At 36.6% G+C, this 21,855-nt stretch overlaps 3 protein-coding genes across 3 annotated transcripts; 2 read left to right on the top strand and 1 right to left on the bottom strand.

Moving 5' to 3' along the window:
• Positions 1–643: 643 nt before the first annotated feature.
• Positions 644–2,702, bottom strand: LOC113766877 (nucleolin 2-like). Its single transcript, XM_027311041.1, has 3 exons — positions 2,017–2,702; positions 1,758–1,858; positions 644–835 (listed from the first exon to the last, which is right to left on the bottom strand). The coding sequence occupies exons 1-3, from the start codon at positions 2,567–2,569 to the stop codon at positions 791–793; spliced, it is 699 nt and encodes a 232-aa protein (XP_027166842.1). The 5' UTR covers positions 2,570–2,702; the 3' UTR covers positions 644–790.
• Positions 2,703–9,010: 6,308 nt separating this feature from the next.
• Positions 9,011–13,489, top strand: LOC113765488 (E3 ubiquitin-protein ligase MIEL1). Its single transcript, XM_027309694.1, has 12 exons — positions 9,011–9,524; positions 10,025–10,112; positions 10,315–10,371; positions 10,484–10,516; positions 10,611–10,688; positions 10,850–10,893; positions 11,011–11,051; positions 11,519–11,601; positions 11,692–11,783; positions 11,892–11,961; positions 12,876–12,917; positions 13,117–13,489. Exons 1-12 carry the CDS (start codon positions 9,475–9,477, stop codon positions 13,240–13,242), a joined length of 804 nt encoding a protein of 267 aa, XP_027165495.1. The 5' UTR covers positions 9,011–9,474; the 3' UTR covers positions 13,243–13,489.
• A 548-nt stretch (positions 13,490–14,037) lies between these two features.
• Positions 14,038–18,925, top strand: LOC113766933. Its single transcript, XM_027311092.1, has 11 exons — positions 14,038–14,345; positions 14,587–14,721; positions 14,820–14,974; positions 15,068–15,161; positions 15,444–15,514; positions 15,610–15,716; positions 16,546–16,670; positions 16,937–17,025; positions 17,434–17,493; positions 17,861–17,965; positions 18,239–18,925. Exons 1-11 carry the CDS (start codon positions 14,198–14,200, stop codon positions 18,356–18,358), a joined length of 1,209 nt encoding a protein of 402 aa, XP_027166893.1. The 5' UTR covers positions 14,038–14,197; the 3' UTR covers positions 18,359–18,925.
• The last annotated feature ends 2,930 nt before the right edge of the window (positions 18,926–21,855 follow it).

Consider the following 21,855-nt stretch of genomic DNA (forward strand, 5'->3'; position numbering starts at 1 on the left):
TAAAAAAAATAAAATAAACAAGTAATAATAAGGAACAGCCTCCGCAGTCCAGGTTATCCTATGAGGGTTGACATCTTAATGCATACGGGAGAAGTATAAACGATGGTATCTTCGTTTTGTAATCCACCAACTTCTCAAATTGCTCTATAAAACAGCGTTATGGCCGAGAGAGAGAGAGAGAGAGAGAGAAGAAATGCAGTAGCAGCTGAAGATGCACATCTATGTATACCTTCAACCAAAATGGTTGATGCCCTTGTATTAAAATAAGAACAAAAAAGTGAGCGTCAATAGTGTCACTCCGTGATAATATGTTAGGCCGGGGCCTGTTGATCAGTGATGAAAATGCTGTTGAGATTCTCAAGAAACTCTTGAAATGAGAGGAACAGAGTTTGAGATTTTGATGAAACATTTGATATCATATTGCATGGCATTCTACCTCAAGGGCACTTTGAGTTTTGTATTTTCTAACAGCTCAAACTTGATCGTAGTTTCCTATCAATGGGCAAATGAAAACTTCAAGAAATTCAAGATTTGGGGTTCGTTTGATTTTAGCTGATAATCAATGACCAAGATGTTAGAAAAACAAGAAGGATTGAGATTCTGGCGGAACATCTGTCAATGTGTATTAAAGAAACCCTGAACAGAATAGTAATATTGATAGTTCGATAAATGAATAAATACAGCCGTATATGTCTGCCAGTAAACAGAATAAATTGATAACGAGTACATAATTTGGAGATACCATCGACTTCCAATATCAAGTACTTAAAAATGCCTAATGGATGAGTCTTCAGGTTGTCTTTGGATCCTTTTCAGATGATTCAGTTGCATGCTCCTGAAAATTCACAAACACTGTACTTAAGTTTCTGATGAATTCCAGTAAAGCAAATATTGGTACATTAAGTAGCTAAAAGATAGGGTCAACAAAGAACAGGACGAGGCAGCAGGAGATCAGGATCTCAGGTGGGTTCCCTCACAAAAAGGCTGGATCAAAATAAACACAGATGCGGCTTTGAACCAAAAGATGAACAAGGCAGGATGGAGAGTAGTAGCGAGAGACAGTAAAGGGAAGGTGCTGATTACATGGGCAACTCCAAGAAGTAGCTGCAGTGAGGCGAGACTAGAGGAAGCACTAGCAATCAGGGAAGCAATGATACAGGCAAAAAGAAGGGCATGGAAGAAAGTTGAGTTCGAGTCAGATTGCAAGATGATATAAGGAAACTAAAAAGATGCTCTGATAAATGTTGTTTTCTTTCACCAAAAGAGAAAACAACTGTGTCAGTCATAGTTTAGCAAGGTTCGCTGTTAATTGTTTAAATGAGATTGAGTGGGAAGGAAACTTTCCAGCTTGGCTGTTAGAGGCAGCTCAAGCAGATGTAAAAGAACAGTTGCACTAGTTATTAATGCAAATGTTATCGGTTTTGGAAAAAAAAAAAAAAAAACTAGATAAAACTTTTCCACCTTCCTACGTCAAAAATTCTGTAGAGATGTTGAAAATTGTGAGATTTAGATAATGGCATTATAACCGGAATATCAGCATGATTGTGAGGTGGTAAGTAGATTATCCAGCATGATTGTGAATGATTTATCGGTTAGAAAGTGAATTGAAAGCAAAAATGACTGCACTAGTAATTAGAAAATCGGATTAAAGGTTGCAATTTTACAAAGTTTGTTGTCTAACAAGATGTTGTGAATTATAAAAATTGTTAAAACCACCCCAAATACCATCCTCTAAAGCCTAAATATCAGAACCATACCTCTTTAGCATCAGGAGCCTTCTCGGCTTTTGTTTCAGTAGTTTGCACGGCAGCTTCTCCCTCTTTATCTTGATTTCCTTTGTTTTCTGTAAGGGCCTCTTCTGCATATATAGAGCAAATCATATCAACGATCAATATCGAGAATTGAAACTAAGCCTATGTTACTGGCAAATTTCGTGAATTATAGTCCTACAAAGCTAGAATCACTGAGATAATTCATGCAGCAAAGCTGATAAAATATTATGCACTGATCACCAACCACTTTTTGTCTCTGTGGTTGGTCCCTTGTCCTCCACAATTTCATTTGCATCTGTTTGCTGCTCAGATGCGGCTTTCTTGGGTGGGGAATCAGGGCCAGCTTCCTCCTTTTTCGTTTCCTCGGTGCTTCCTTCCTTCAGATCTTTCTTTTCACTCTCATCTTTTGTATCCTCAGGAACAACCGCGGTCTCTTTGTTCTCTTTTTCTTTGACAGTTTCGACTACAGCCTCTCCCTTTCCTTCATGATCGCTTTCTTTCACATCATCGGCTTTTGGAACCTCGCTTTCTGTCACATCATCAGCTTTTGGAATTTCGCTTTCTTTGACAATGGCACCTCCCGAATCTTTATTAACATTCTCACCTTCATTGACAACCACCTTAGCACCTTTTTTTGGTTCTTCCAGGGATGCATTGGTGTTTGTTTTCACATCATCTGTGGCTCTCTCGATGACAGTTGGATTCTCCTGACCATTCGCCTTCTTAGAATTTGATCTCTTGCTTTGGCTGACGGTATCTGCCGTGGCAACAGCATGTTTTGATTCCCCACAACCCATTGTTGATGCTGCAGAAAGGGAGGGGGTGGTGGGGTTTTCGTTCCTCAATGAAAGAAAGAAGAAAGAAAGGAGGGAGGAGAAAAATATAAACTTCCCTCTGTGATCTTCAAGGATCTTAAGCTTGTGAAGAGACTTAAGCTGTCCTCCTTTGTTTGAATCTATTTTTAGGAGGATACCGCCTTTCACGTTGTGATTTGAAGGTCCAAATAAATCCATGTTGTCATTTTCTTAAACAGGGCATATTGTCACGGAATATAGCTGGCATTGAGTACTGCTGATCAGTATATCATTTGAATTTTTGCAATCTATCAATCCATATAACACGGATTAATTTTTTATTTGATAAAATCCAACTGTTAACGTTATAATTCTGTGCTATTTTTGTTCGTGGTCTAGTCTGCTAATTGTGCATCTACATACCCTCTTTCCTTGTGTATGAGAATAAGCTGGTAGACCGTGGGAAACTACCCCCATTAATAATAAGTTCCCCATTAATATTCGTGTTATGTTCTTTATCAATCAACTCCAAGGAAAACTACTCATCCCATCCTATGTTGCTTAGGGGCACAGACTTGATCATGTAAAATGGTTGAGACTAGTTGTTACAAGTTAAAAATTCATCATCTCGAGATACATTTATTTATGTTATGAGTAAATCTTATATACACCGGCAGTATATACATTATCACGGTTGGATATACGACACATATGCAAAATTTAAGTTTCAAATTTAAATTCGAATTATGTGTTATGTATTTGATGGTGAAAGTGTATACACTGTCAGTATATAGAAGATTAATCCATGTGTTAGTATTCAGAACATTGTTGAAATTTTACAAGCTGAAGCTAAATTTTAAGACTTCAATGAGTATTGAATCTCTTAATGAGGCAAATCCTCTCAAAGTTTGCAACTTGTTCACATGTTGCTATGCATTGTGCAAAATCTTCTTCAATCTTGTGAAGTAACGGAGCATATTTTGTTGGTGTCTTGCTTGTGCACTTGAAGACCAAAGATAAAACAAAAGTGTTCCTTTGCCGGCTGGAGCATAGGGTTGTCATTTTGGCATTTCGCAAACTTCAATTGGAGCTTCCACCTTCAACATTTATTGTGTTTGTCTGATCCTCTGGTTTCGACATCCTTTCTTCTTTCTCAAACTTCTAGAGGCGTTTACGTCTGTGATCAACCTGGGCCATGTGTCTTTTTGCCAGGACTCTTCTTTTTCTCTATAACTGGACTTCTATAGATGTAACAAGTCAACAGGATGTGAGCCCTTACCTTCTTTTATTTCGCTTTTTCAAGGAATGATAAGACACTTATAGTCAGTTTTGATACATGAAAGCCTGTTACTACTCTGGTAATGCATGCCACCCATCCTAAAATAAAATGTGTGAAGACCTAAATTCTCTAAACTACGTAAAACTTATAGAAATTTATACAAGTAGTAGGAGTACAATTGTTTGTTTGCATGCAAAATAATGTAGTGGACTAGAAATCTAGAACAGAAGGCTTAGAAATGCGATGTCCGAAGGAATGTAGTGCAGGGAATCAGGTTGCCTATCAAAAGAAATGACCAAGGGACTAAGGAGGACATGTATAAAGGTGCTCGTGTCCATGTATGGGACTATTTTGCCTGTTTTGCGTCAATAGTCATATAGGCCTAAAACTAGGACTGTGAATGGCTTCGAACCAGTGCGAGCCTGGCCTGAGCCTGTGCCCATTCGACCCAAAAAAGCCTGTTAAATCTTATGTATGGGATTAATTATTTTGGTTGCACGTGCCACCAGAAGGACGGAGTTTGAGATAAATTTTTTATTTGTGACGTTTAGGATTTCAAGACTGGGTGGAGTTTCGAAGAGTGATCTGACGTTGATTTTCTTGGAAGGTGAAGTTGTCGGCAGATCGAATCAGAGGATAAAGCTTAAGTGGGATGTTGAACTATTACACGGCATCTCAAGTCGAGATGTTATAGCTGAAGTACGGCTGTGACTCCTAAGCCGTTTGGTAAGAGGGAATTGGAATTGGAATTCAAAGACCGCTTGGTACAAAGAGTTTGGAAACCAAGAATTGAAATGAGCACTATATTTATATTTGTTGCTTGTTAAATAGGTATGGGTATTGAAAAATTGGAATGAAATCTAAAAATCTGGTGACTCTCCATTCCCGATTATATTGGAAGGTTTTGGTTGATTACCAAATTTGACTCCTAAATGAAATATAAAAAACACACAACCACCCTAACAAAATACCACCCCTTCTCCACTTCCTCCCCCGCCACCTCCATTCCACCACCTCTGCTCCCTTCCTCCTTCCCCATCCCACTAACATCCACTAGGGATGGGCGCGGGTCGGGTATCCTCCCCATTCACCAATTGGCAGACCCGACCCGCACCTTGCGGGTCAGCCATTTTTTGACCCTTACCCGCCCCGCATATCAACGGGTACCCTATAATCGAGTACTCGTTGAGATAGGGTCGGGTCAACGGGTACTCGCCCCGTCCCATTTATCATTTAATTTTAAAAAAAATGATTTATACCAATTTAATTTTATATTTTACACATTCATCTAAGATTTAAGAAATATTTTTTTTCTAAAAAAAGGTTTTCCACCAAGAAACAAGCATGTGAAGAAAATATAAGATAAAGGAAAAAAATTAAAAGAATTCGAAATCAATAAAAGTTTGAAATAAATAGCACAATTTTTAATATATATGTTCCACATTAATTAAACTTTTTTTTATAAAATATAAGATCGTGGCCTCTACAAATGAATCTTGTAAATAAACTATAGTTTCTCATATTTGTAATGCAATTTGTTCAATAAAATTACTTATTTAGTTCTTATTATTTTATAGTGTGTGTATAAAAATAAAAACAAAATAAAATATATATATGCGGGGCGGATCGGGTACCCGCGGGTTTTTAATTATGTGACCCTAACCCGCCCCGCATCTTAGCGGGTACCCGACCCTCTTTTGACCCGATCAAATAATAAAAATCGGATATCCTAATTTTCGGATCGGATCTGATCGGATATGACGGGTTTTCAGGTTAGCGGATAATTTTGCCCATCCCTAACATCCACAACCCCCTCCCCTCCCTTCTCCTTTTCTAGAAACAGTAGGCGATGATGAGGTTTGTGGGTGGTTTTGGCAACAAAAGATACCCGAAACCAAAAAATAAGATGAAGATTGTAGTTTGAATTTAGATCTATCTTAGATTGGAAAAGTTAGGAAATCTTGAGGCTAAATACAATAATTGTAGGAGCTCCAAGGTAGCAATTAATTGTGATTCTGTCTTGAGTTTGCTAGCAGTGGTGGTTCAAGGAAAAGCTGCTATCAATTGGCCGCCAAAGCTGGCGGTATGTGCGGCGAGGAAGAAAGAAAAAATAAATATTTTATTCTGATACCTAAGCCTTGAAAGTGTTTACCAAGCAATATATATTGGAATGATGACATAAGGCCATACTCATACTAATTATTTATATATGATACCAATTCCAATTACAATATCGGTTCATGAACCAAGCGTCGCCTAAGTTGTTTGGGTTATAACAAATTGGGAGGTTTTGGTGGATTTTCAAATTTAATCCATGTGCATGATTTAAAAATTAGCTCTTTCTACACTTTTTCTGACATCTCGCTCTATCTTTTCTTCCTTTGGTCATTGACTGTTTTCTCTCATGTTCATGATTCCATCATTCTTCTGCTCTTTCTTCTCCCTTTTTCCCTCCGTACCTTGATGGTGAACTCTCCATTTTCTCTTTCCTCTTTCCATGGTAGTTCCTCTCGCTCCCATCCATTAAACATTCGGGCTTCTTTTCCTTTAATTGACCCAACTTAACTTTTGTTATGGGCTGAGTGTATTATTTTGATGAATTAATCTCAAATCTGTATATTTCTAATTCCATTAAGTTTGGGAGGAAAATTTTTTTTCTTTCCATCACATTCTTTTCATTACAATAAGAGATTTAGTGACAGAGTTGCTAGGTAGTGTTTTAGTAAGAGATATGGTGGTAGGATGAGTACGAAGGATTTAAACATAGAAAAAAAGAGGATGAATCGATGAAAGAGTTAAAAAAAAAAGGCACAAAATATAGGTAAAAAATGGTATTAAATTATGATACCTATTCCTTATAGATATTTGCCAAATTCTAGTTATTTGAATGACGCCCTCAAGAAAATCCCATACTTTTTTTTAGAAATGATTCCAATTACAATTCCGATTCCTTAGCTTGAACCAAATGCCTACCAAATTATGCACAGCATTTTAATTTTCCAAAAAAAAAAGCAAAGAAACCCAGCTTACAACCTTTTCGTAATTGTCATGGGAAAAATTTAGAATTAGAAAGTTCATGAAATTAAAAGGTACATTATATTGGTTTCTTCAAAGAAAAAAAATTTCCTTTTATCTGTTTACACTTTATAGTAAATTAAAAGTTTTTTTTTATATCATTAGCTACCTAGGAAATTAACTCGTTTAGATTGAAGTTTTCGAAAATTTTTATAAAAGAAAATACCATAATAATATGACGTACATCAAATAAAAAATGTAATCGAGAAATGTATTAAAAAATATTTCAAATTATTTTCTTTGAAAAACCTCGCAATCCAAATAGGTTTACGATTGAAAGTCAAAGACGCCCCGCTTGAAAAATGAGAGTCGTAATCCGGAACGGATCTTCTGTTCCACACTCTGTCCCATTTTTTATTATATTACTATTTTTCCTTCATAAACATCATGTTTAAATTCTTTTTTGTTTTCTTAAGATCCAATAACTATTAATTGAGTAATACACAAAATTTAACAAACTCAAAAAATCAAAATGCATAAAAAATGAGATTTTTTGTGAATTTTCTGTTGTATTTTTTAATTTTCTAATATATATTACTTTTTTGAAACTGTTGTATTTATTTTTTACTTAATTAATAGTTATTGGATCTTAAGAAAACAAAAAAGAATTAAAACATGATATTTATGAAGGAGAAATAGCAATATAATAAAAAACGAGATAGAGAGTGGTATAGAGTGTGAGACAGAAGATCCGTTGCGGTCATAACCAGTAGGAGATGCAGGACAAGCAACTTGGAAGTTTGGCACACTCGTGATGGCAAGTTGATCTTGGTAATTAGCAGTAGGCTAGCACTTGTCCCCAGATTTTACCACTATTTCTGCGGTGGGTGAAACCCCAAGTTGATTGCATTTGCATCTGCACCTTCGGAAATGGAATGGAAGGCACGAACACTTGTCATGAATCAAAACCAACTCATAACCAGAACCGCCATCAACAGCCAACGAAATATATGCTTCGAACCACCCACGGAATTGCCATCAACACTCAACGAATGGAGTAGGTCTTCTTTTTTTTTTTTTTTTTTTGACATACATTGCTATGGAATAAGGGGAATAGGTCCAATTGGACCTAGAAACCCAACCATCATAAGACTAGATGCACCTGTCTGATTTAGAAGAATCTACGTACAAGTATGCTAACATGAATTATCTTGTTTCTTCGTAACTATATCCAGTATTTTCTCTAAGAATGCGGCGAAACTGAGATGATACAAAATTGCTATAAAATTTTCAATGCGGGAATCATACAGTCAAAAAGGATTGTGGCCAGTGGGATGGTGGCCTTCGTTCTAAAAATTTGAAATAAATTCTCCCCATTTGGTTTGAAAAGAATATCTAAATTTTTAAAAATATTATTTAACTTGCATTATAAATATATTTTTGATATTTTTTTATTACCTTTTTTATCTTATATGTATCATATCATAGAAAATGCTAAAATAATTATTTAAAATAACATTTCAAATAGTCTTCTATCTAGAACGTTCGCGTGGAATAACATAACTCCGTTTGGATTAATTATTTTTGGGGATATTTTTGAAAAATTTTATTGTAGCAGTATATATGAAAAATTTTTATTAATTTTTTTTGAAGTATTTGATTTATTGTATAGATGACATATTTTTTGAATTATTGTAGCATTGTATTTGAAAAACTTGTTTTTGAAAAAATGACCGATGCAAATGGAACGGCTATCAAACAAGATTGGAGAAATAGGTCCAATAAAAGCCAGGAAAGAAGTAATTTTTGTTTACACTTGAATTTTAAAAAATCCTCAATGGCTATCTCTTAGGGGCAAGTCTTTCATAATATTTTGATATCTAAAATAATCGTGTGACTAGCCCTATAAGTACTTAATTATACTTCTTGCTCAATTATAACCCGTTAAATTTCCTTGAGCCCCCATTTTGATAAGTTAACCACACCGCTACTTCTCAAACTTCAATTATTTACAAGATTGGACTACCCATGTGGGTTTCTTTGAATCACAGCTAAAGCAACCAATAGCCACGGCCGCTGCTAAATGGAATAGCAGGTTTCTTTAGCAGAAGAAAACAAATTTTTTTTGCTCTTTTCCCTCTGGCTTCAATGAGTTTGCTTTCACTTTTAGCAATCTCATTCGCCCATTACACGGCACTCTGTCCCTTTGTCACCCATTCCATTCCCATCCCATGATTCCCATCATACCTTATCCTTTCATCTCTCTCCCTAATCTATAAACTACCAATATAATAATGTCATATCCTACTTTCCAAATATAGTAATGACAATAGCACTAGTATATTGGTTGTAGTTAAGTAGCACGAAATGTGGTCATGCGAGTTGCTACTTATATCTACACTAAATTCCTGCCTATTTATTCTGAACCAATAAATTCCAGCCCTTTATTAATGGAGTCTTTGTCAGGTGACATATAATAAGGCCATTTCAATCTGATTCAAGGCTTTTGGACAAATCCCATCTTCCCTCCCCTCCTGTTCTTAGCCTTCCCTCTTTCTCTGCTCTTGCTATCTTTCGGCGTGAGTTGGGATTGAAATTCTTGCTTATAAGAGAAATGGATGGCTCCTGCAATGATCGCCTTGATTTTGGGAAGATGGGTTACGGGTACTTGCTTCATTCTTTTTCCCTTATTTGAATTTATATCACAACATGCTTTTGAATGCGTTTGCTATTGAATGAGAGTATATGCAAGTATGAGAGTATATGCATGCAATTAGATGTATGTGTCTTTGGTTGTTGATAGAGATTTGCTTTTGGTTTGACGTCTAACTTGAAGATTGATGTTCTTATGGTTATGGTAACTAGCTCGATTGTTCGTGCTTAAAGTTTTTATCTTTCACTGTCTGATTGGTAGTTGGTTTCTCTTTTGTAATCCGCATATGTTTATTGGTTGTTCTGAGGTCATTTGCAATCAGTTTTATAGATAAAGTTTCAGTCTTTATGTTGTTTTGTTTTGTCTATCCCTCTGGAAGATACCCTTTTTCCTGATCTGTTTTTGGATACTCCTGTGTGGGATCTCTTCCTGTTGCCTATATTTTGAGTTCTCATTAGTCCTAGTGATTGAAGCATGGAATTTATCGCCCTTTTTATTTTTGAATTTGTAGATGCAAGCATTATCGGAGAAGATGCAAGATTAGAGCTCCTTGCTGTAATGAGGTCTTTGATTGTCGTCATTGCCACAACGAGTCCACGGTAGTATGGATGAATGCAAGAAACTGTTATTTCCTTTTGTTTAGCTTAATATTGATTTTACTCCTCCTAATTTGGACCTAAGCGCTTATTGTAGTTTAATAAGGAATTCCAATGGAGTTTCTTTCATATTACAGAATCAGTTCAATCTAAGAGGTTCAATTCATGTAACTCGTTTGTTACTTGTGTCTGTCTGGATCATCAGAGTATGTTGCGGAATGTTTTCGACCGTCATGAAGTGATCAGATATGATGTGAAGCAAGTATGTAAGATGCAAAAACTGTAATCTTCATGTCGTTTAATTGTTTTGCCTTATCTAATTATGTACTAGTTTGTAGATTTTGAGCTCACTGGGTTCTCCCTTGGTCATTTAGGTTATCTGTTCAGTTTGTGACACAGAGCAGCCGGTATGTGTCATTTGACTGCTATCTCTTTCTTCTTACTCTTGTCCTCGTCATTGTTGTCAATAATTCCATGGTCATTTGTCTTTGTCTTCTACAGGTTGCTCAAGTTTGTACAAATTGTGGCGTCAGAATGGGAGAATATTTTTGTGAAGTTTGCAAGTTCTATGATGATGATGTAATTGACATTAGCCTTCATTTTAATCTGCATAAATGTCATTAGAGTTTGAACTTTATTTCATTAGAATATGAACCTGAAATAAGTTTGAACCGCTTTCAAGTTATTCCTGTGATTCTGCTTGTTCATTTTCCATTGTAACTGCTACCAACTTATTACAGGTTGATAAAGGGCAATTCCACTGCGATGATTGCGGGATCTGCAGGTTTACAACCCGAGCCTTTTTTCCTCCCCTTTCTTTCTGTCTGGAAAAATATTGTTCTACTTAATTGATGTTTGAGTCAGGAGCTTTTCTTATTGTTTTATTTTATTTATTATGCAGAGTTGGTGGTCGAGAGAACTTTTTCCACTGCAATAAATGTGGTATGTGAGCATTCTTTGTTATACCTGTCTCTAGAATTAAAACTGGAACAGTTCCTTTTGGATTTTATGCATTAATCTCAATGAATTGCAGCAATGTCATCTAACTTTTGCACAGTGGTCTCCGTGTTAATCTTTTGCATATTTGTACATATGCAGATATTGATGTCTAGCGTTTTCTGTAACTCCTACAAGTTCTCGAAATAAGTTGTCATATAAATAGCTCATTGTAAAGTAATGGTGATCAGGGGCTCCTGTTCACTGCTCAAGTAATGTACGTTTTTCAGCTCGTAATAGCCCTGCCAATGGCTGAAGGATGTCACTTTTTTAAGCACCTCATCCCGTGATGTTTTCAGCTTTTCTGCTGTTTGCATGATCTTTATTTTCTGCTAAAAATGTAATTATGCAATTAATAATTTGGTTTCAAACACATTTTCTGTGTTTTTTGGGCTAATATAGTTAACTTGCAGGCTCTTGCTATTCAGTTGGTCTTCGTGACAATCATTTGTGCGTAGAGAATTCGATGCGGCATCACTGTCCTATTTGTTATGAGGTTAGCTTTGTTAAGTGCAAGTTCTCATAAAGGGAATTTAGAAACTCAGGTAGCTTGCTGTTTGTGACACTTCCTTGTTTCGAATTTCAGTATCTCTTTGACTCTTTGAAAGACACAACTGTTATGAAATGTGGGCATACCATGCACTGTGAATGCTACCACGAGATGATAGAGCATGACAAGTAAATTGGGTCTTCCCTGTAAACATTAGTTTGCCTCTTATTTTCATATATAAATAAGAAAGTGGTTCACTACTTTGTTTAATATTGCCTTTGATGATTAAATTTCAGGTATTGCTGCCCCATATGTTCCAGGTCAATAATTGACATGTCCAGAATCTGGAAGAGAATAGATGAGGAGGTAGGTTTACGCTATCCCTGAAGCCAAGTGAAGACTATACTTTAGCAGTGGTATCCACTTGTTCGGATTATGTTTCATGAAGGTTTTAAAATTGAGATTCAGTCACCAAAGGACTTTCCTCTGTTCCTTAAGAATCTTGTACTCTTTTTATCTATGTGAGTGCATTAATTATGTTTTCAGTCACTTTCCCCCAGCATTCACTTTGATGCTTTCTGGAGTTTGTTCATCCTGTTTTGCATGACTGGTAACTCTATTAAAAGGCCACTTTTATGAGGTTATATTTTTGGCTTGGATTTCTACTAGGTGGTCCTTTTGTACCTACGACAAGTGCAAAATCTTGAGAGAGTCGCCCTGCTATCCATAGTTCTTCCGCATGTAGAAATGTGCTTATTGTCCATAGTTCTTGCTGGTTGACCTCTTGTTAGTCATCATGCCTGGATTAGTTAGAAGAAGAGATTGCGGCAAACTTCACACCTCACAAAATGACCTTTATATATCTAAACTCAAAAAGGAGATTTGGGGTATGTGTAGAGCTAGTAGAAAGCCAAATGGATAAATCCTTACTGTGCAGAAGGGCATAACATTAATGTTGATGATGGATGGTTTTGTATTGCCGTGACCATACTCTAACATGCAACATTTCACAGTCAACGATGGATTATTCAGTTTTGATAACCAAAGTTGCTCCCTGTAGACCAAAGCTGCTCAAAGTTCAGTTAGCTAATTTGTTTTTCTAATCATACTGTCGGATTTTAGTCATTCTTATGCTGACCGTGGTTTTATTCGCAGTTTGCTCCCCGATTTCATTCATTCGTAAAGTTAATTGTCTCTTGTCATAATGTATAGTCTCGGATTCACTTAGAAATTTTTGTGGTAAGTTTCAGATGTCTAACAGAATCTCTTCCATTTTTCAGATTGAAGAGACTGTGATGCCTGAGGACTACAGACATAGGAAGGTAAATCCCTTGTCATCCCTCTCGTTACCTGTTTGTTCTCCAAGTAGCGTCGCCTGATCAGCTAGGGAAGCTGAGGAGAGAAGAGAGACAGAGAGCAATGTTTTTTTATCATATAAATTTCTAGTCTTTTGCTCTTACTTTCCTCCTGAAGCAGCAACTTGGAGCATCTGATATATCACGGCCCTTCTTCTTCTTGCAGGTATGGATTTTGTGTAATGACTGCAATGACACAACAGAGGTCTTCTTCCATATAATTGGACAGAAATGCAGCCACTGTCGATCGTATAATACTCGCACAATTGCACCTCCCGTTCTTCCCCAGTGATTGGTAAGTGGCAACCCCCATAGGAGTTTTTTGGCGTCTTCAATCAGCATGCCTGCATGGAAGCCAACCCGACTATTGAAACCAAAAATTAAAAAGAAAAAGAAAAAGAGAGACATTGAACAATTTGCTTTGTTGCAAAAAATGACCAAAAGCAATTGGAGCTTTGGAAACCACTCAAAGCTCAATTCAATTCTTCCTCCTGCTCCTACTTAAATCAACGAAGTGATGCAAGACTTTTTCATCTGTTTCTTTTTATGTACTTGCCAAAATGATTGGCACGTGTATCTGTGCCTTCCAAATTTTTGCCTGCGTTATTAGTAGTAAGACGATGTTATAAAACTTGAATTAGAGATCTCTTACTCACTCGTGAAAAGTTAATATTGATTATGCTCAAATTTCATCTGGGATAAAAAAATTATATCTCTAACTAAACAAATTGAATTAACTAATTACTTGCTAGGTTATCAGAAAGATTTTCCAACTCTACGGATTGTTGAAGAAGGAGATTTATTACAGGTTTATTTGTAATGCCTAGATATAATAAATACTCACATTCCAAAACTAGATTTCTTGTTCACCACACAAGGTAAATGGGAGGGAGCAACTTTTTTTTCTTTTATTTATTTTTTGGTAGGAATAGAAGCACAATTTTGGAGAATAGAGGAATGCAATTAACCCAAAAAAGAAAATGGTTGCGCTCCAAACAAAAAAAAAAAAAAAGAAAACAAAATGGGTATAGTCATCAGTTCATTAAGTGACCAAAAGCGTGCCTCTTCGTCTTTCCTCCTAGTACCGCCTTTTGTCCAACCTTGACTTTTCAGGCTTCAGGGTTCCGCTCGAGGCCTCAATTGTCAAACGACGTCGTCACTCTGCAAAAACTCCGCTCTTCCACCTTAAGTCGCGGCACACTCTTCCCGGTCTCCTTCCAAACACTGCCATCTTCTCCGAAGTGAAAATGAGAGCGCTCCCAGAAACTCGCAGACTCGCTAGGGCTTTAACCAGCCGGTCCTCGATTCTTCTGAACTCAGTCCGAGTCGACTCTTCTCAACTCAATTCAACTCCTCAATGGCGAGCTTTTTATTCCACTATTCTCTCCTCTTCGGGTACTTCCCCTTGTTATTTGTTTATTAAAAAATTTGCTTATTTTTAATAATGTAAGAAAGAAGAAAATGCGACTACTTTAGCTTAAGGCGAAAAAAAAATCGTCTCGGTTTGAAAGCTGCCTTTTTTAAAGCAGAAGGAGGAGTCGGCAGAAAAAAAGGAAATTTAGGAAATTGTTAAAATTACAAGATAGGAAGAAGCTGTTGGTTTTACTTCTGATGTGGAATTTGAAAAATTTTACAGGGATTATCCGTGGAAATCGCTTACAAGTGGGACTGAACTGCTCAAATAATGTATTGCAACGTTGGCCAATGGGGGTTTTAATGCAAAAGCAATTATTTTCTTCTGAATCGAATGCAGTTGATAGTGCGCCTACAGGTGAGGATTCTTTCAAAAGATATCTTTTTCTTGTTTACTCGTTATGGTGAAAATGTTGGCTGACAAGCCCAATTGTTCTTATGGTGTTTGAAACGCAGAGTCTGTGAGGGAATTACATGATAAAATTCTGAAATCTATATCAGAACAGAAATCTGCGCCTCCTAATGCGTGGTTGTGGTCACTCGTTCAACAGAGTGCTACCCGTGAAGATATTAAGCTTCTGTTCGATGTTCTGCAGAGGCTTCGAATATTTGTTAGTTCTTGCTCTTTTTGTTAGTAGGTTGTCGAATGTCTTTCACTCACATTTGTTGCTTCACTCTTATTAATCAAGTATTCTCTTGTGCAGAGACTGTCAAATCTTCGGATACATGATAACTTTAATTGTGCCCTATGCCAAGAAGTTACAAAAGCATGTGTACGTGTTGGGGCTGTTGATTATGGTATGGGATTCTCGTTTAGCTCATAGCTTTTTGAACCCTTTTTTTTTTGGAGTCGGGAGGGGACCAATATGGGGGCATTGTGTTGGTCGATAGACATTTGGTTGCTTGTGGATCATGTGTCAGTTAAATGGGCATCTGCATACTTTGAGGAATGCTTCTCACCCATCAACCTGAATAATTCTAGAGTACAGACACTTGTGCACGTTGATTTTGGCTTGCTGGCCTTTAGAGTGAAGATACATTTATTTTGCTTCTGAAATGTTTAAGGTTTATTATATGCAGGTAAGAAGGCATTATGGAAGCATAATCTATATGGATTAACTCCTAGTGTGGGATCAGCTCATCAATTACTGGTAACAAAGATATAATCTTGGTGCTTTTTTGGGTGTAGGACATAATCTGCTGCAGTTCTTATCATGCTAATTGATCCGGTGTTGTATGGCTGCAGTTGTATGCTAAGCAGCACAAAGATTCTAAACTCATGGCAGATATAATGGAACTTCTGAAGAAGAATAATCTACCACTACAAGCTGGCACTGCTGATATAGTCTTCAGGTATATTTTGTGATTACACATCACTTGTATTTTTTCATCATTCTCTGTGCCTTGAAGCTTTGAATTCTTTGTTGGGATTTTTGTTGGTGATATCTTGTTGAATAATTCTTGTTTATTTTAAGTTCATCTATGTCATGATTTTAATGAAGATTTTGTCTTCTTGTAGTTTTTGGCTTTCATTATTAACTATTTGAACACAATTGATGGTGAGTTATGCAGTTTTCCAAGTTCTGCATGTATTGATAGTCATATTTTTTGTCTGGTTCATAGATGTACTTCTCCATTGGATTTAGCTGAGTATGTTCAAATATGGATATGAGTTCTAAAACTTAAATTCTTACCCAAGAAAATTGCATTTTGCATTGCTTTTACTTGTGAAAAATCATAGATGTGAAGCCCTGCATGAGTCAGAAATTGTATTTGTTAATCCATCTTTGAATGGCACCTAGATGGAGTTAGCCTCCCATTAGGCACATGTTTGCATCTTCTACTTCAAATTTCACAATTTGCTTAATGAGAACACGGATATTTTGTATAACTGTTTTGTTAAATGCTCCTGATAGGGTTCTTGTTGCTTTTGTTGATGTCTTTACCTTTGAAAATCCTATATGCCACTCATGCCCATGATTAACTCCCGCGGCTGTTGATAAATAAGCTTTTGAAGCATCTTTCAAATTAAGACATATGACACCCTTCACTAGGTAAAAGTGGCAACAATGGAGTTCTTCACTAGTCCATGTTGTTTTTTAGAGGTTGCTGTTCATTATATGTATGCTTCATTGCTCAAGTGGAGTTGTCATGTTATCGATATTTGGTCTCATTGTTGCAGAATATGTTATGAGACGCAGAAATGGGGTTTACTGTCTAAATATGCAAAAAGGTTTATCAAGGCTGGAGGAGTGAACCTGCGACAGGCTACCATTGACATGTGGATGGAATTTGCAGCTAAAAGAGGTCTTGACTGTTGCCTTTCTATTCCTGATGCATCCTCCTTAATTATGGAATTTCTTACTTTTATTATTTGTTTAAAATATTTGTGGCCTTTAATTTGGCTGTTGTAAGCATGGCACAATTGCGATTTGAGGAAAACAATTCTGTATCATCCTGTGGAAAATCAAAGCCATTAGGTTGGGATAGAGTAGTTTAAGATATGGTTTTTCTGACGTCTGCTGAGTGAATCAGTTTATAGTTAATAATTTCATTTTTTGTACCTGTTTCAGGAGATGTTGATTCTCTATGGAAAGTTGAGAAACTGAGATCAGAATCAAAGAAGCAGCATACTCTTGCAAGCGGGTTTTCTTGTGCTAAGGTAATGCAGCTGCTACATTTGGACAAGTTTAAGGTGCTACTCCATTTGGGCACCCTTAGCGTCTCCAAGCAATATATTTCAATGGAAACCTTGTTAGAATCGTCTTTATGCTTTCTTTTTTCTTTATAGTGGGATTCATCTCTGGTCAACCATTGATGAATACCTGCCTTCAGTTAATCGTTCTGCTCCATAGTGATAGCAAGCAATTAAGTAGTGGCAGAAAAATTATAGAATAAAGCATCAGGGTATCTACTGCTATACTTTCTCATTTTTTAATGTTCATCAGCTTGATTTTAAATGCATTTCAACCTGCTTTAGAAAAATGTATTTTTCTTTAGATAATTAGGATCTCATTAGTTTGACTAGTTTCTTCCTTTTTTTTTCCCACTTTTGGATTGTTGGTTGTAGGGTTTTCTGCTTGAGAGCAAGCCTGAGAGTGCTGCTGCTGTCATTGAAGAACTCAATCAGGTTCCTTATTCATTTGATGCATGAGTTAAGTTGGTTAAGAAATTATAGAATAAACTTATATCCTGTTCTATTAAGTCTTTAAGGACAAAAACAAGTGGATCACCTATTTTCAGTCCAATAGAAATGCTAAAGCTGGATAAAACATCTCTTGCATTGGCCAAAAGTTAGTGATAGGTAAAAAAATTGATACCCCTTATACTTCGTCTGGCAGTTTTTAATGCCAGGTGTTACTTTTGTCTTGCCATAGAAGAAAACTTTAGTATGCTGCAACCTGGTTATAATGCGAGCTTAAATCTTGCCTCCTCCTCCTTCTTCAATAAGTTGCCAGAATCATGAATATTGACACATTGCATGTGTTTGAAACCAGAGTTTATCTGATGGAAAAAGGCAAGGCATGCTAAGTCAACTTCAAAAGTTAGTTAGTGAGTGGCCTTTGGAGGTTATGGAGCACCAAAAGAAGGAACACAAAAAGGTAACCTTATTTAGTTAAATTGTTATGCCTATAGACTGATATTAAATGGGGATCTCTTTTGTTGTTGAACAGTCATCTCTCTCTCTCTCTCTCACACACACACACACGTGCCCACAGCTGGAAAAGTAAATGTTTTTCATTATCTTCATCATCTTCTTCTTCTCTTCCTCATGTCAAAGAATAGGACTACATGTTTTTCAATGATTTTGGATGTTGTAATTAAAGAATGATGCCACTTGTGCAAGCACAATAATCATTTCCTTTATCTTCTAGGATGTCGCTGCTGCACTACAGAAAAGTATTCCTGCCATGATTGTCAGTTTATCAAGCATCGGTGCAGAAGTAAATGTAAATCTTGATGACTTGACCACAAAAGCAGGCATTTTGAGTTGAATATTGAGGTCAATGGTGTTCAAATTGCATGTGAAGTTGCCTGTTGCTCAAGAAGTGCTTGGTTTTCATCATGAACAGCAGTTGTATTACTTCATGCTTCCAAAGAATCACATCTGCGTACCTGGCCGTTGAACAGATGTTACACGAGTAGGTGCTCAATGGTGAAGCGTACTACTGATCTTTGACTGCTTTTAGCAGACTTCCAAACTGCGTGCAATTTTGCTTTCTCCATACGCAACTGGTTTGATAGTTATGCATGAAGTTAATGTAACTGTTCATCTTCTTGCTTTGGCGCCCTCCAGCCGGGCGGGGAAATGTTAAGCAAGTGTAGTTTGCTCAGTTGAGAAACATGCAGAAACTTGAATACCCTGATAGTTGATTAGAGAAAGGAAGAGGATTTGCCGTTTGCTCTACTGTTAACAACTGGTACTTGAGATAGGATAAAGGAGAGCTTCTTCATTTCTTCTTTTATGTTGGATGACTACGGCTCTAAATTTCGCATGAATGCCCACAGCTGGAAGTTGGGGCCGAGGGAAAAGATGAAATGGTTTTCAGATCTGGATTTGAGATATATATTCGGATGTGGAAAGACTTGCTCTGGGAGCCGTTATATAGGTGAAAGTTGGAGCCTGTGTGAAGTGTGATCACTTCTTAATTTGATACTTCGATGATTAATATGATATCAACTCTAGGAGTGAAATGATGGATGGGCTTGGACCTTAACTGTAAATAGGAATTTCTAAAGGTTTAATCGACTTTGAGCGGTTAGAGCGTGTCAAATTTAGTTTCAACAATTCTGCGCTGATGGTGGGAGAATGCTCGGCTGTCTGTAATGAAAGAAGTAGCATAACCTTGAACAAATCCTAAAGAAGGAAACAAGGCAAATTTGCATTTTAACTGTAGATGCTTATGAGTGTTCGAAAATTGAATAACAAGTTCACCATTTCTCTATTCCAGTCCATTCTGCTCTGCATCTACAAATGCAAAATGTCGATCACAGCAACTAAATCTTACATATATAAAGCGTCGATAGCCTTTGTGAACAGTGCAGGATGAGCCGGTTATCGCGTGATTCTTGTGGCTTTGAGGGGTGTTTTGGTCCTATTTTTGTGGCTTTGAGGAGCGTTTTGGTCCTTTTTCATTCGGTGGTAGTGGCTGCGCTGGAATTTCCCGTGTGTCTGCGTGGCTCTCATTCCTTTCTTCTCATCCGCGTGGCCTGTTCTTCTCATTCTTTTCTTCTCATTCTTGGCCTGTTCTTGGTTTTGGGAGCACCGCTTCAATTCCTCGTTCTTCTTCTTAGCTTTCTCTGGCCAGTGGCGGTCAGCAATTTTCTCTTTTGGTTATACTGAGTTGTGCCCTGTTCTCTCACCATCGAAGTTCACTGATACAATCGCTCTGTTTTCTCCATCTACTGATACAATCGCTCTGTTTTCTCCATCTACTGATACAATCGCTCTGTTTTCTCCATCTCTCCGTCTCTGCTTCACCCTACACATCGCCGCCCTTTCAATCACCTACTGAGAGATGACGCATTCCAGTTGAACACTCTCAAGGCGCGCATGAAATAATCAACTGGATAGCTTTGCTTTTTCTTGCTGCTCTCTCTAAGTTGCTCTACACACTTTTCCAAACCCTGTGCCAATCCTTTCTTATGAGAGCTGCTTGAAGGTGGGTAAAAATATTTTTCTGGCACCAGGTGAAATTGTTGTCACTCTTTCATCTCCATTTTTCCTTTTTTTTTTTTTTTTTTTCAAAGAACCCTTTTATCTCTTTTAGGAGCCATTTGGTTTGAATTCCACGATCACTATCACTATCGATATCATAAAGTGGTCAATTATAATTGATAATGCATTTTGATACAAACTCATAGTGTGTTTGTTAACGTGGAATGGTTTTACAATTTATTATTTTCTCTTTCATTGTTTCTTCTTCCTTTTTTTTTTTCCCCTATTCATTGAAACCAGCAGAAATGGTAGCACTTTGTTTTCTTAGTTTTACAGTTAAGTAGAATATGAGATGGATAATTAATATGGCATTTTGTTTTCTTATTTTTACATTTAAGGAAAATAAGATGGGTAATTAAAATGATTCCCTAGTGAGAAATAGTTAATCAAACAATCCATAGAAGATGCCCGTCATTCCCATTGATTTATTGCCCCGAAACAAATATCATTTATGGGTAAAATTGTATTTAAAACCCATAGTACGTAGGAGTTGAAACCCATTTATCAAACCCTCACCCCCGTCAATTCTCACATAGTTTCACTCAACCTTTGGACTAACTGGCACGGTTCTTTTAAACTTTGAGCACGCTCATAGTTTAGGATTGGTCATTTCCAAATTAGACATTCATGAATAGTAGCTTTGAAACAACGTTTTCGAAACCGAGATCCCATCCAAAATTCTTTTGAGCTGTAGTTTATACAATCGGATGATAGGACTGTAAGATCCAATCGAATATGCAAAAAATAATAATAATATGTAAACTGTAACAAAAGATTAGTTGGTCACTGATATTTTATTTTTTGTTTGTGAATACAGAGAGAATGCAAAAGTTCAGTTGGATTACATACTCAACGTCACCAAAGGCTCGTGTAATTACGCTGGATGGATTGAGAAAACTTCTCAGGAGTCATTAGCGTTTATTTTGAACCTAAATGAATTGGTTGGCTATACTATTATAATTGCTGTTTACTTTTGCTTTAGTTTTGTGTACAAGATTAATATAGTATATGCTAGCCCACTATAGCTGTTATGTATATACATATTTTTTCAGAAATGGTAGGAATTGTATTAATGATTTAAAGCTTTACATTTGGTGAGCAAAGGCTCCTAAAAGGCTATACAAAAGTGTTAGATCACCAAGGATTGTTCCATTCCTCATCACCATATGTGCCTAGAGCATATCTACTTACATTTTTAACCAAGCTATCACTTTTCCTATCTGAGCAGAATGAGCATTTTTGAAACAAAAGCTCACTATAGCTGTTATAAACTGTTCCCATTTTATTGCTATGTGATATTTATGATTTAGTTTTAAACATAAACATGCAAATCTCTCAGTCTCCTGGGCTAAATTTTGGTGTAGAAAGTTTACATTATATCACAGGTTTAAGCAAATTTCGGTGCACATTATATAATATATTTAAATGATATTTTTCTTAATACATTGCACATTATATCCTTGGGTTAGGTAAATTCATATTACCTTCGCACGCATCGTACGCTTGTACCAAGAAGGCAAGAAGTGATAGCTAAAGCCCCCCTCCCAAAAAAAAAAAAATATATATATATACCCAGTCATACTTCACACTGTACAACCAAAGCAATCATCTGTTAACTATGTCAAAAAAAAAAAAAAAAAAAAACAAACACACACACACACAACACTAACAAAAAAATATACCACTGCAGCAAAAAAACCAATCCAAGCTATCTGACGCATGGCGTCAGGGCCTGAAAAACTAGTATTTATTAAGACTGCAAATCTTAATATT

This window comes from Coffea eugenioides, chromosome 3 (genome assembly GCF_003713205.1).
Source record: "Coffea eugenioides isolate CCC68of chromosome 3, Ceug_1.0, whole genome shotgun sequence".
Taxonomy (NCBI): domain Eukaryota; kingdom Viridiplantae; phylum Streptophyta; class Magnoliopsida; order Gentianales; family Rubiaceae; genus Coffea; species Coffea eugenioides.

Coding starts and splice junctions, on each gene's coding strand:
- LOC113765488 (XM_027309694.1), top strand. CDS start 9,475: ATGGATGGCTCCTGCAATGATCGCCTTGATTTTGGGAAGATGGGTTAC. Junction 10,113..10,314: donor ATTGCCACAACGAGTCCACG/GTAGTATGGATG, acceptor CTGGATCATCAG/AGTATGTTGCGGAATGTTTT. Junction 10,689..10,849: donor GCAAGTTCTATGATGATGAT/GTAATTGACATT, acceptor AACTTATTACAG/GTTGATAAAGGGCAATTCCA.
- LOC113766933 (XM_027311092.1), top strand. CDS start 14,198: ATGAGAGCGCTCCCAGAAACTCGCAGACTCGCTAGGGCTTTAACCAGC. Junction 14,346..14,586: donor CACTATTCTCTCCTCTTCGG/GTACTTCCCCTT, acceptor AAAATTTTACAG/GGATTATCCGTGGAAATCGC. Junction 15,717..16,545: donor ACTGCTGATATAGTCTTCAG/GTATATTTTGTG, acceptor TCATTGTTGCAG/AATATGTTATGAGACGCAGA.
- LOC113766877 (XM_027311041.1), bottom strand. CDS start 2,569: ATGGGTTGTGGGGAATCAAAACATGCTGTTGCCACGGCAGATACCGTC. Junction 1,859..2,016: donor AACCACAGAGACAAAAAGTG/GTTGGTGATCAG, acceptor CTATATATGCAG/AAGAGGCCCTTACAGAAAAC. Junction 836..1,757: donor AGGCTCCTGATGCTAAAGAG/GTATGGTTCTGA, acceptor GTGAATTTTCAG/GAGCATGCAACTGAATCATC.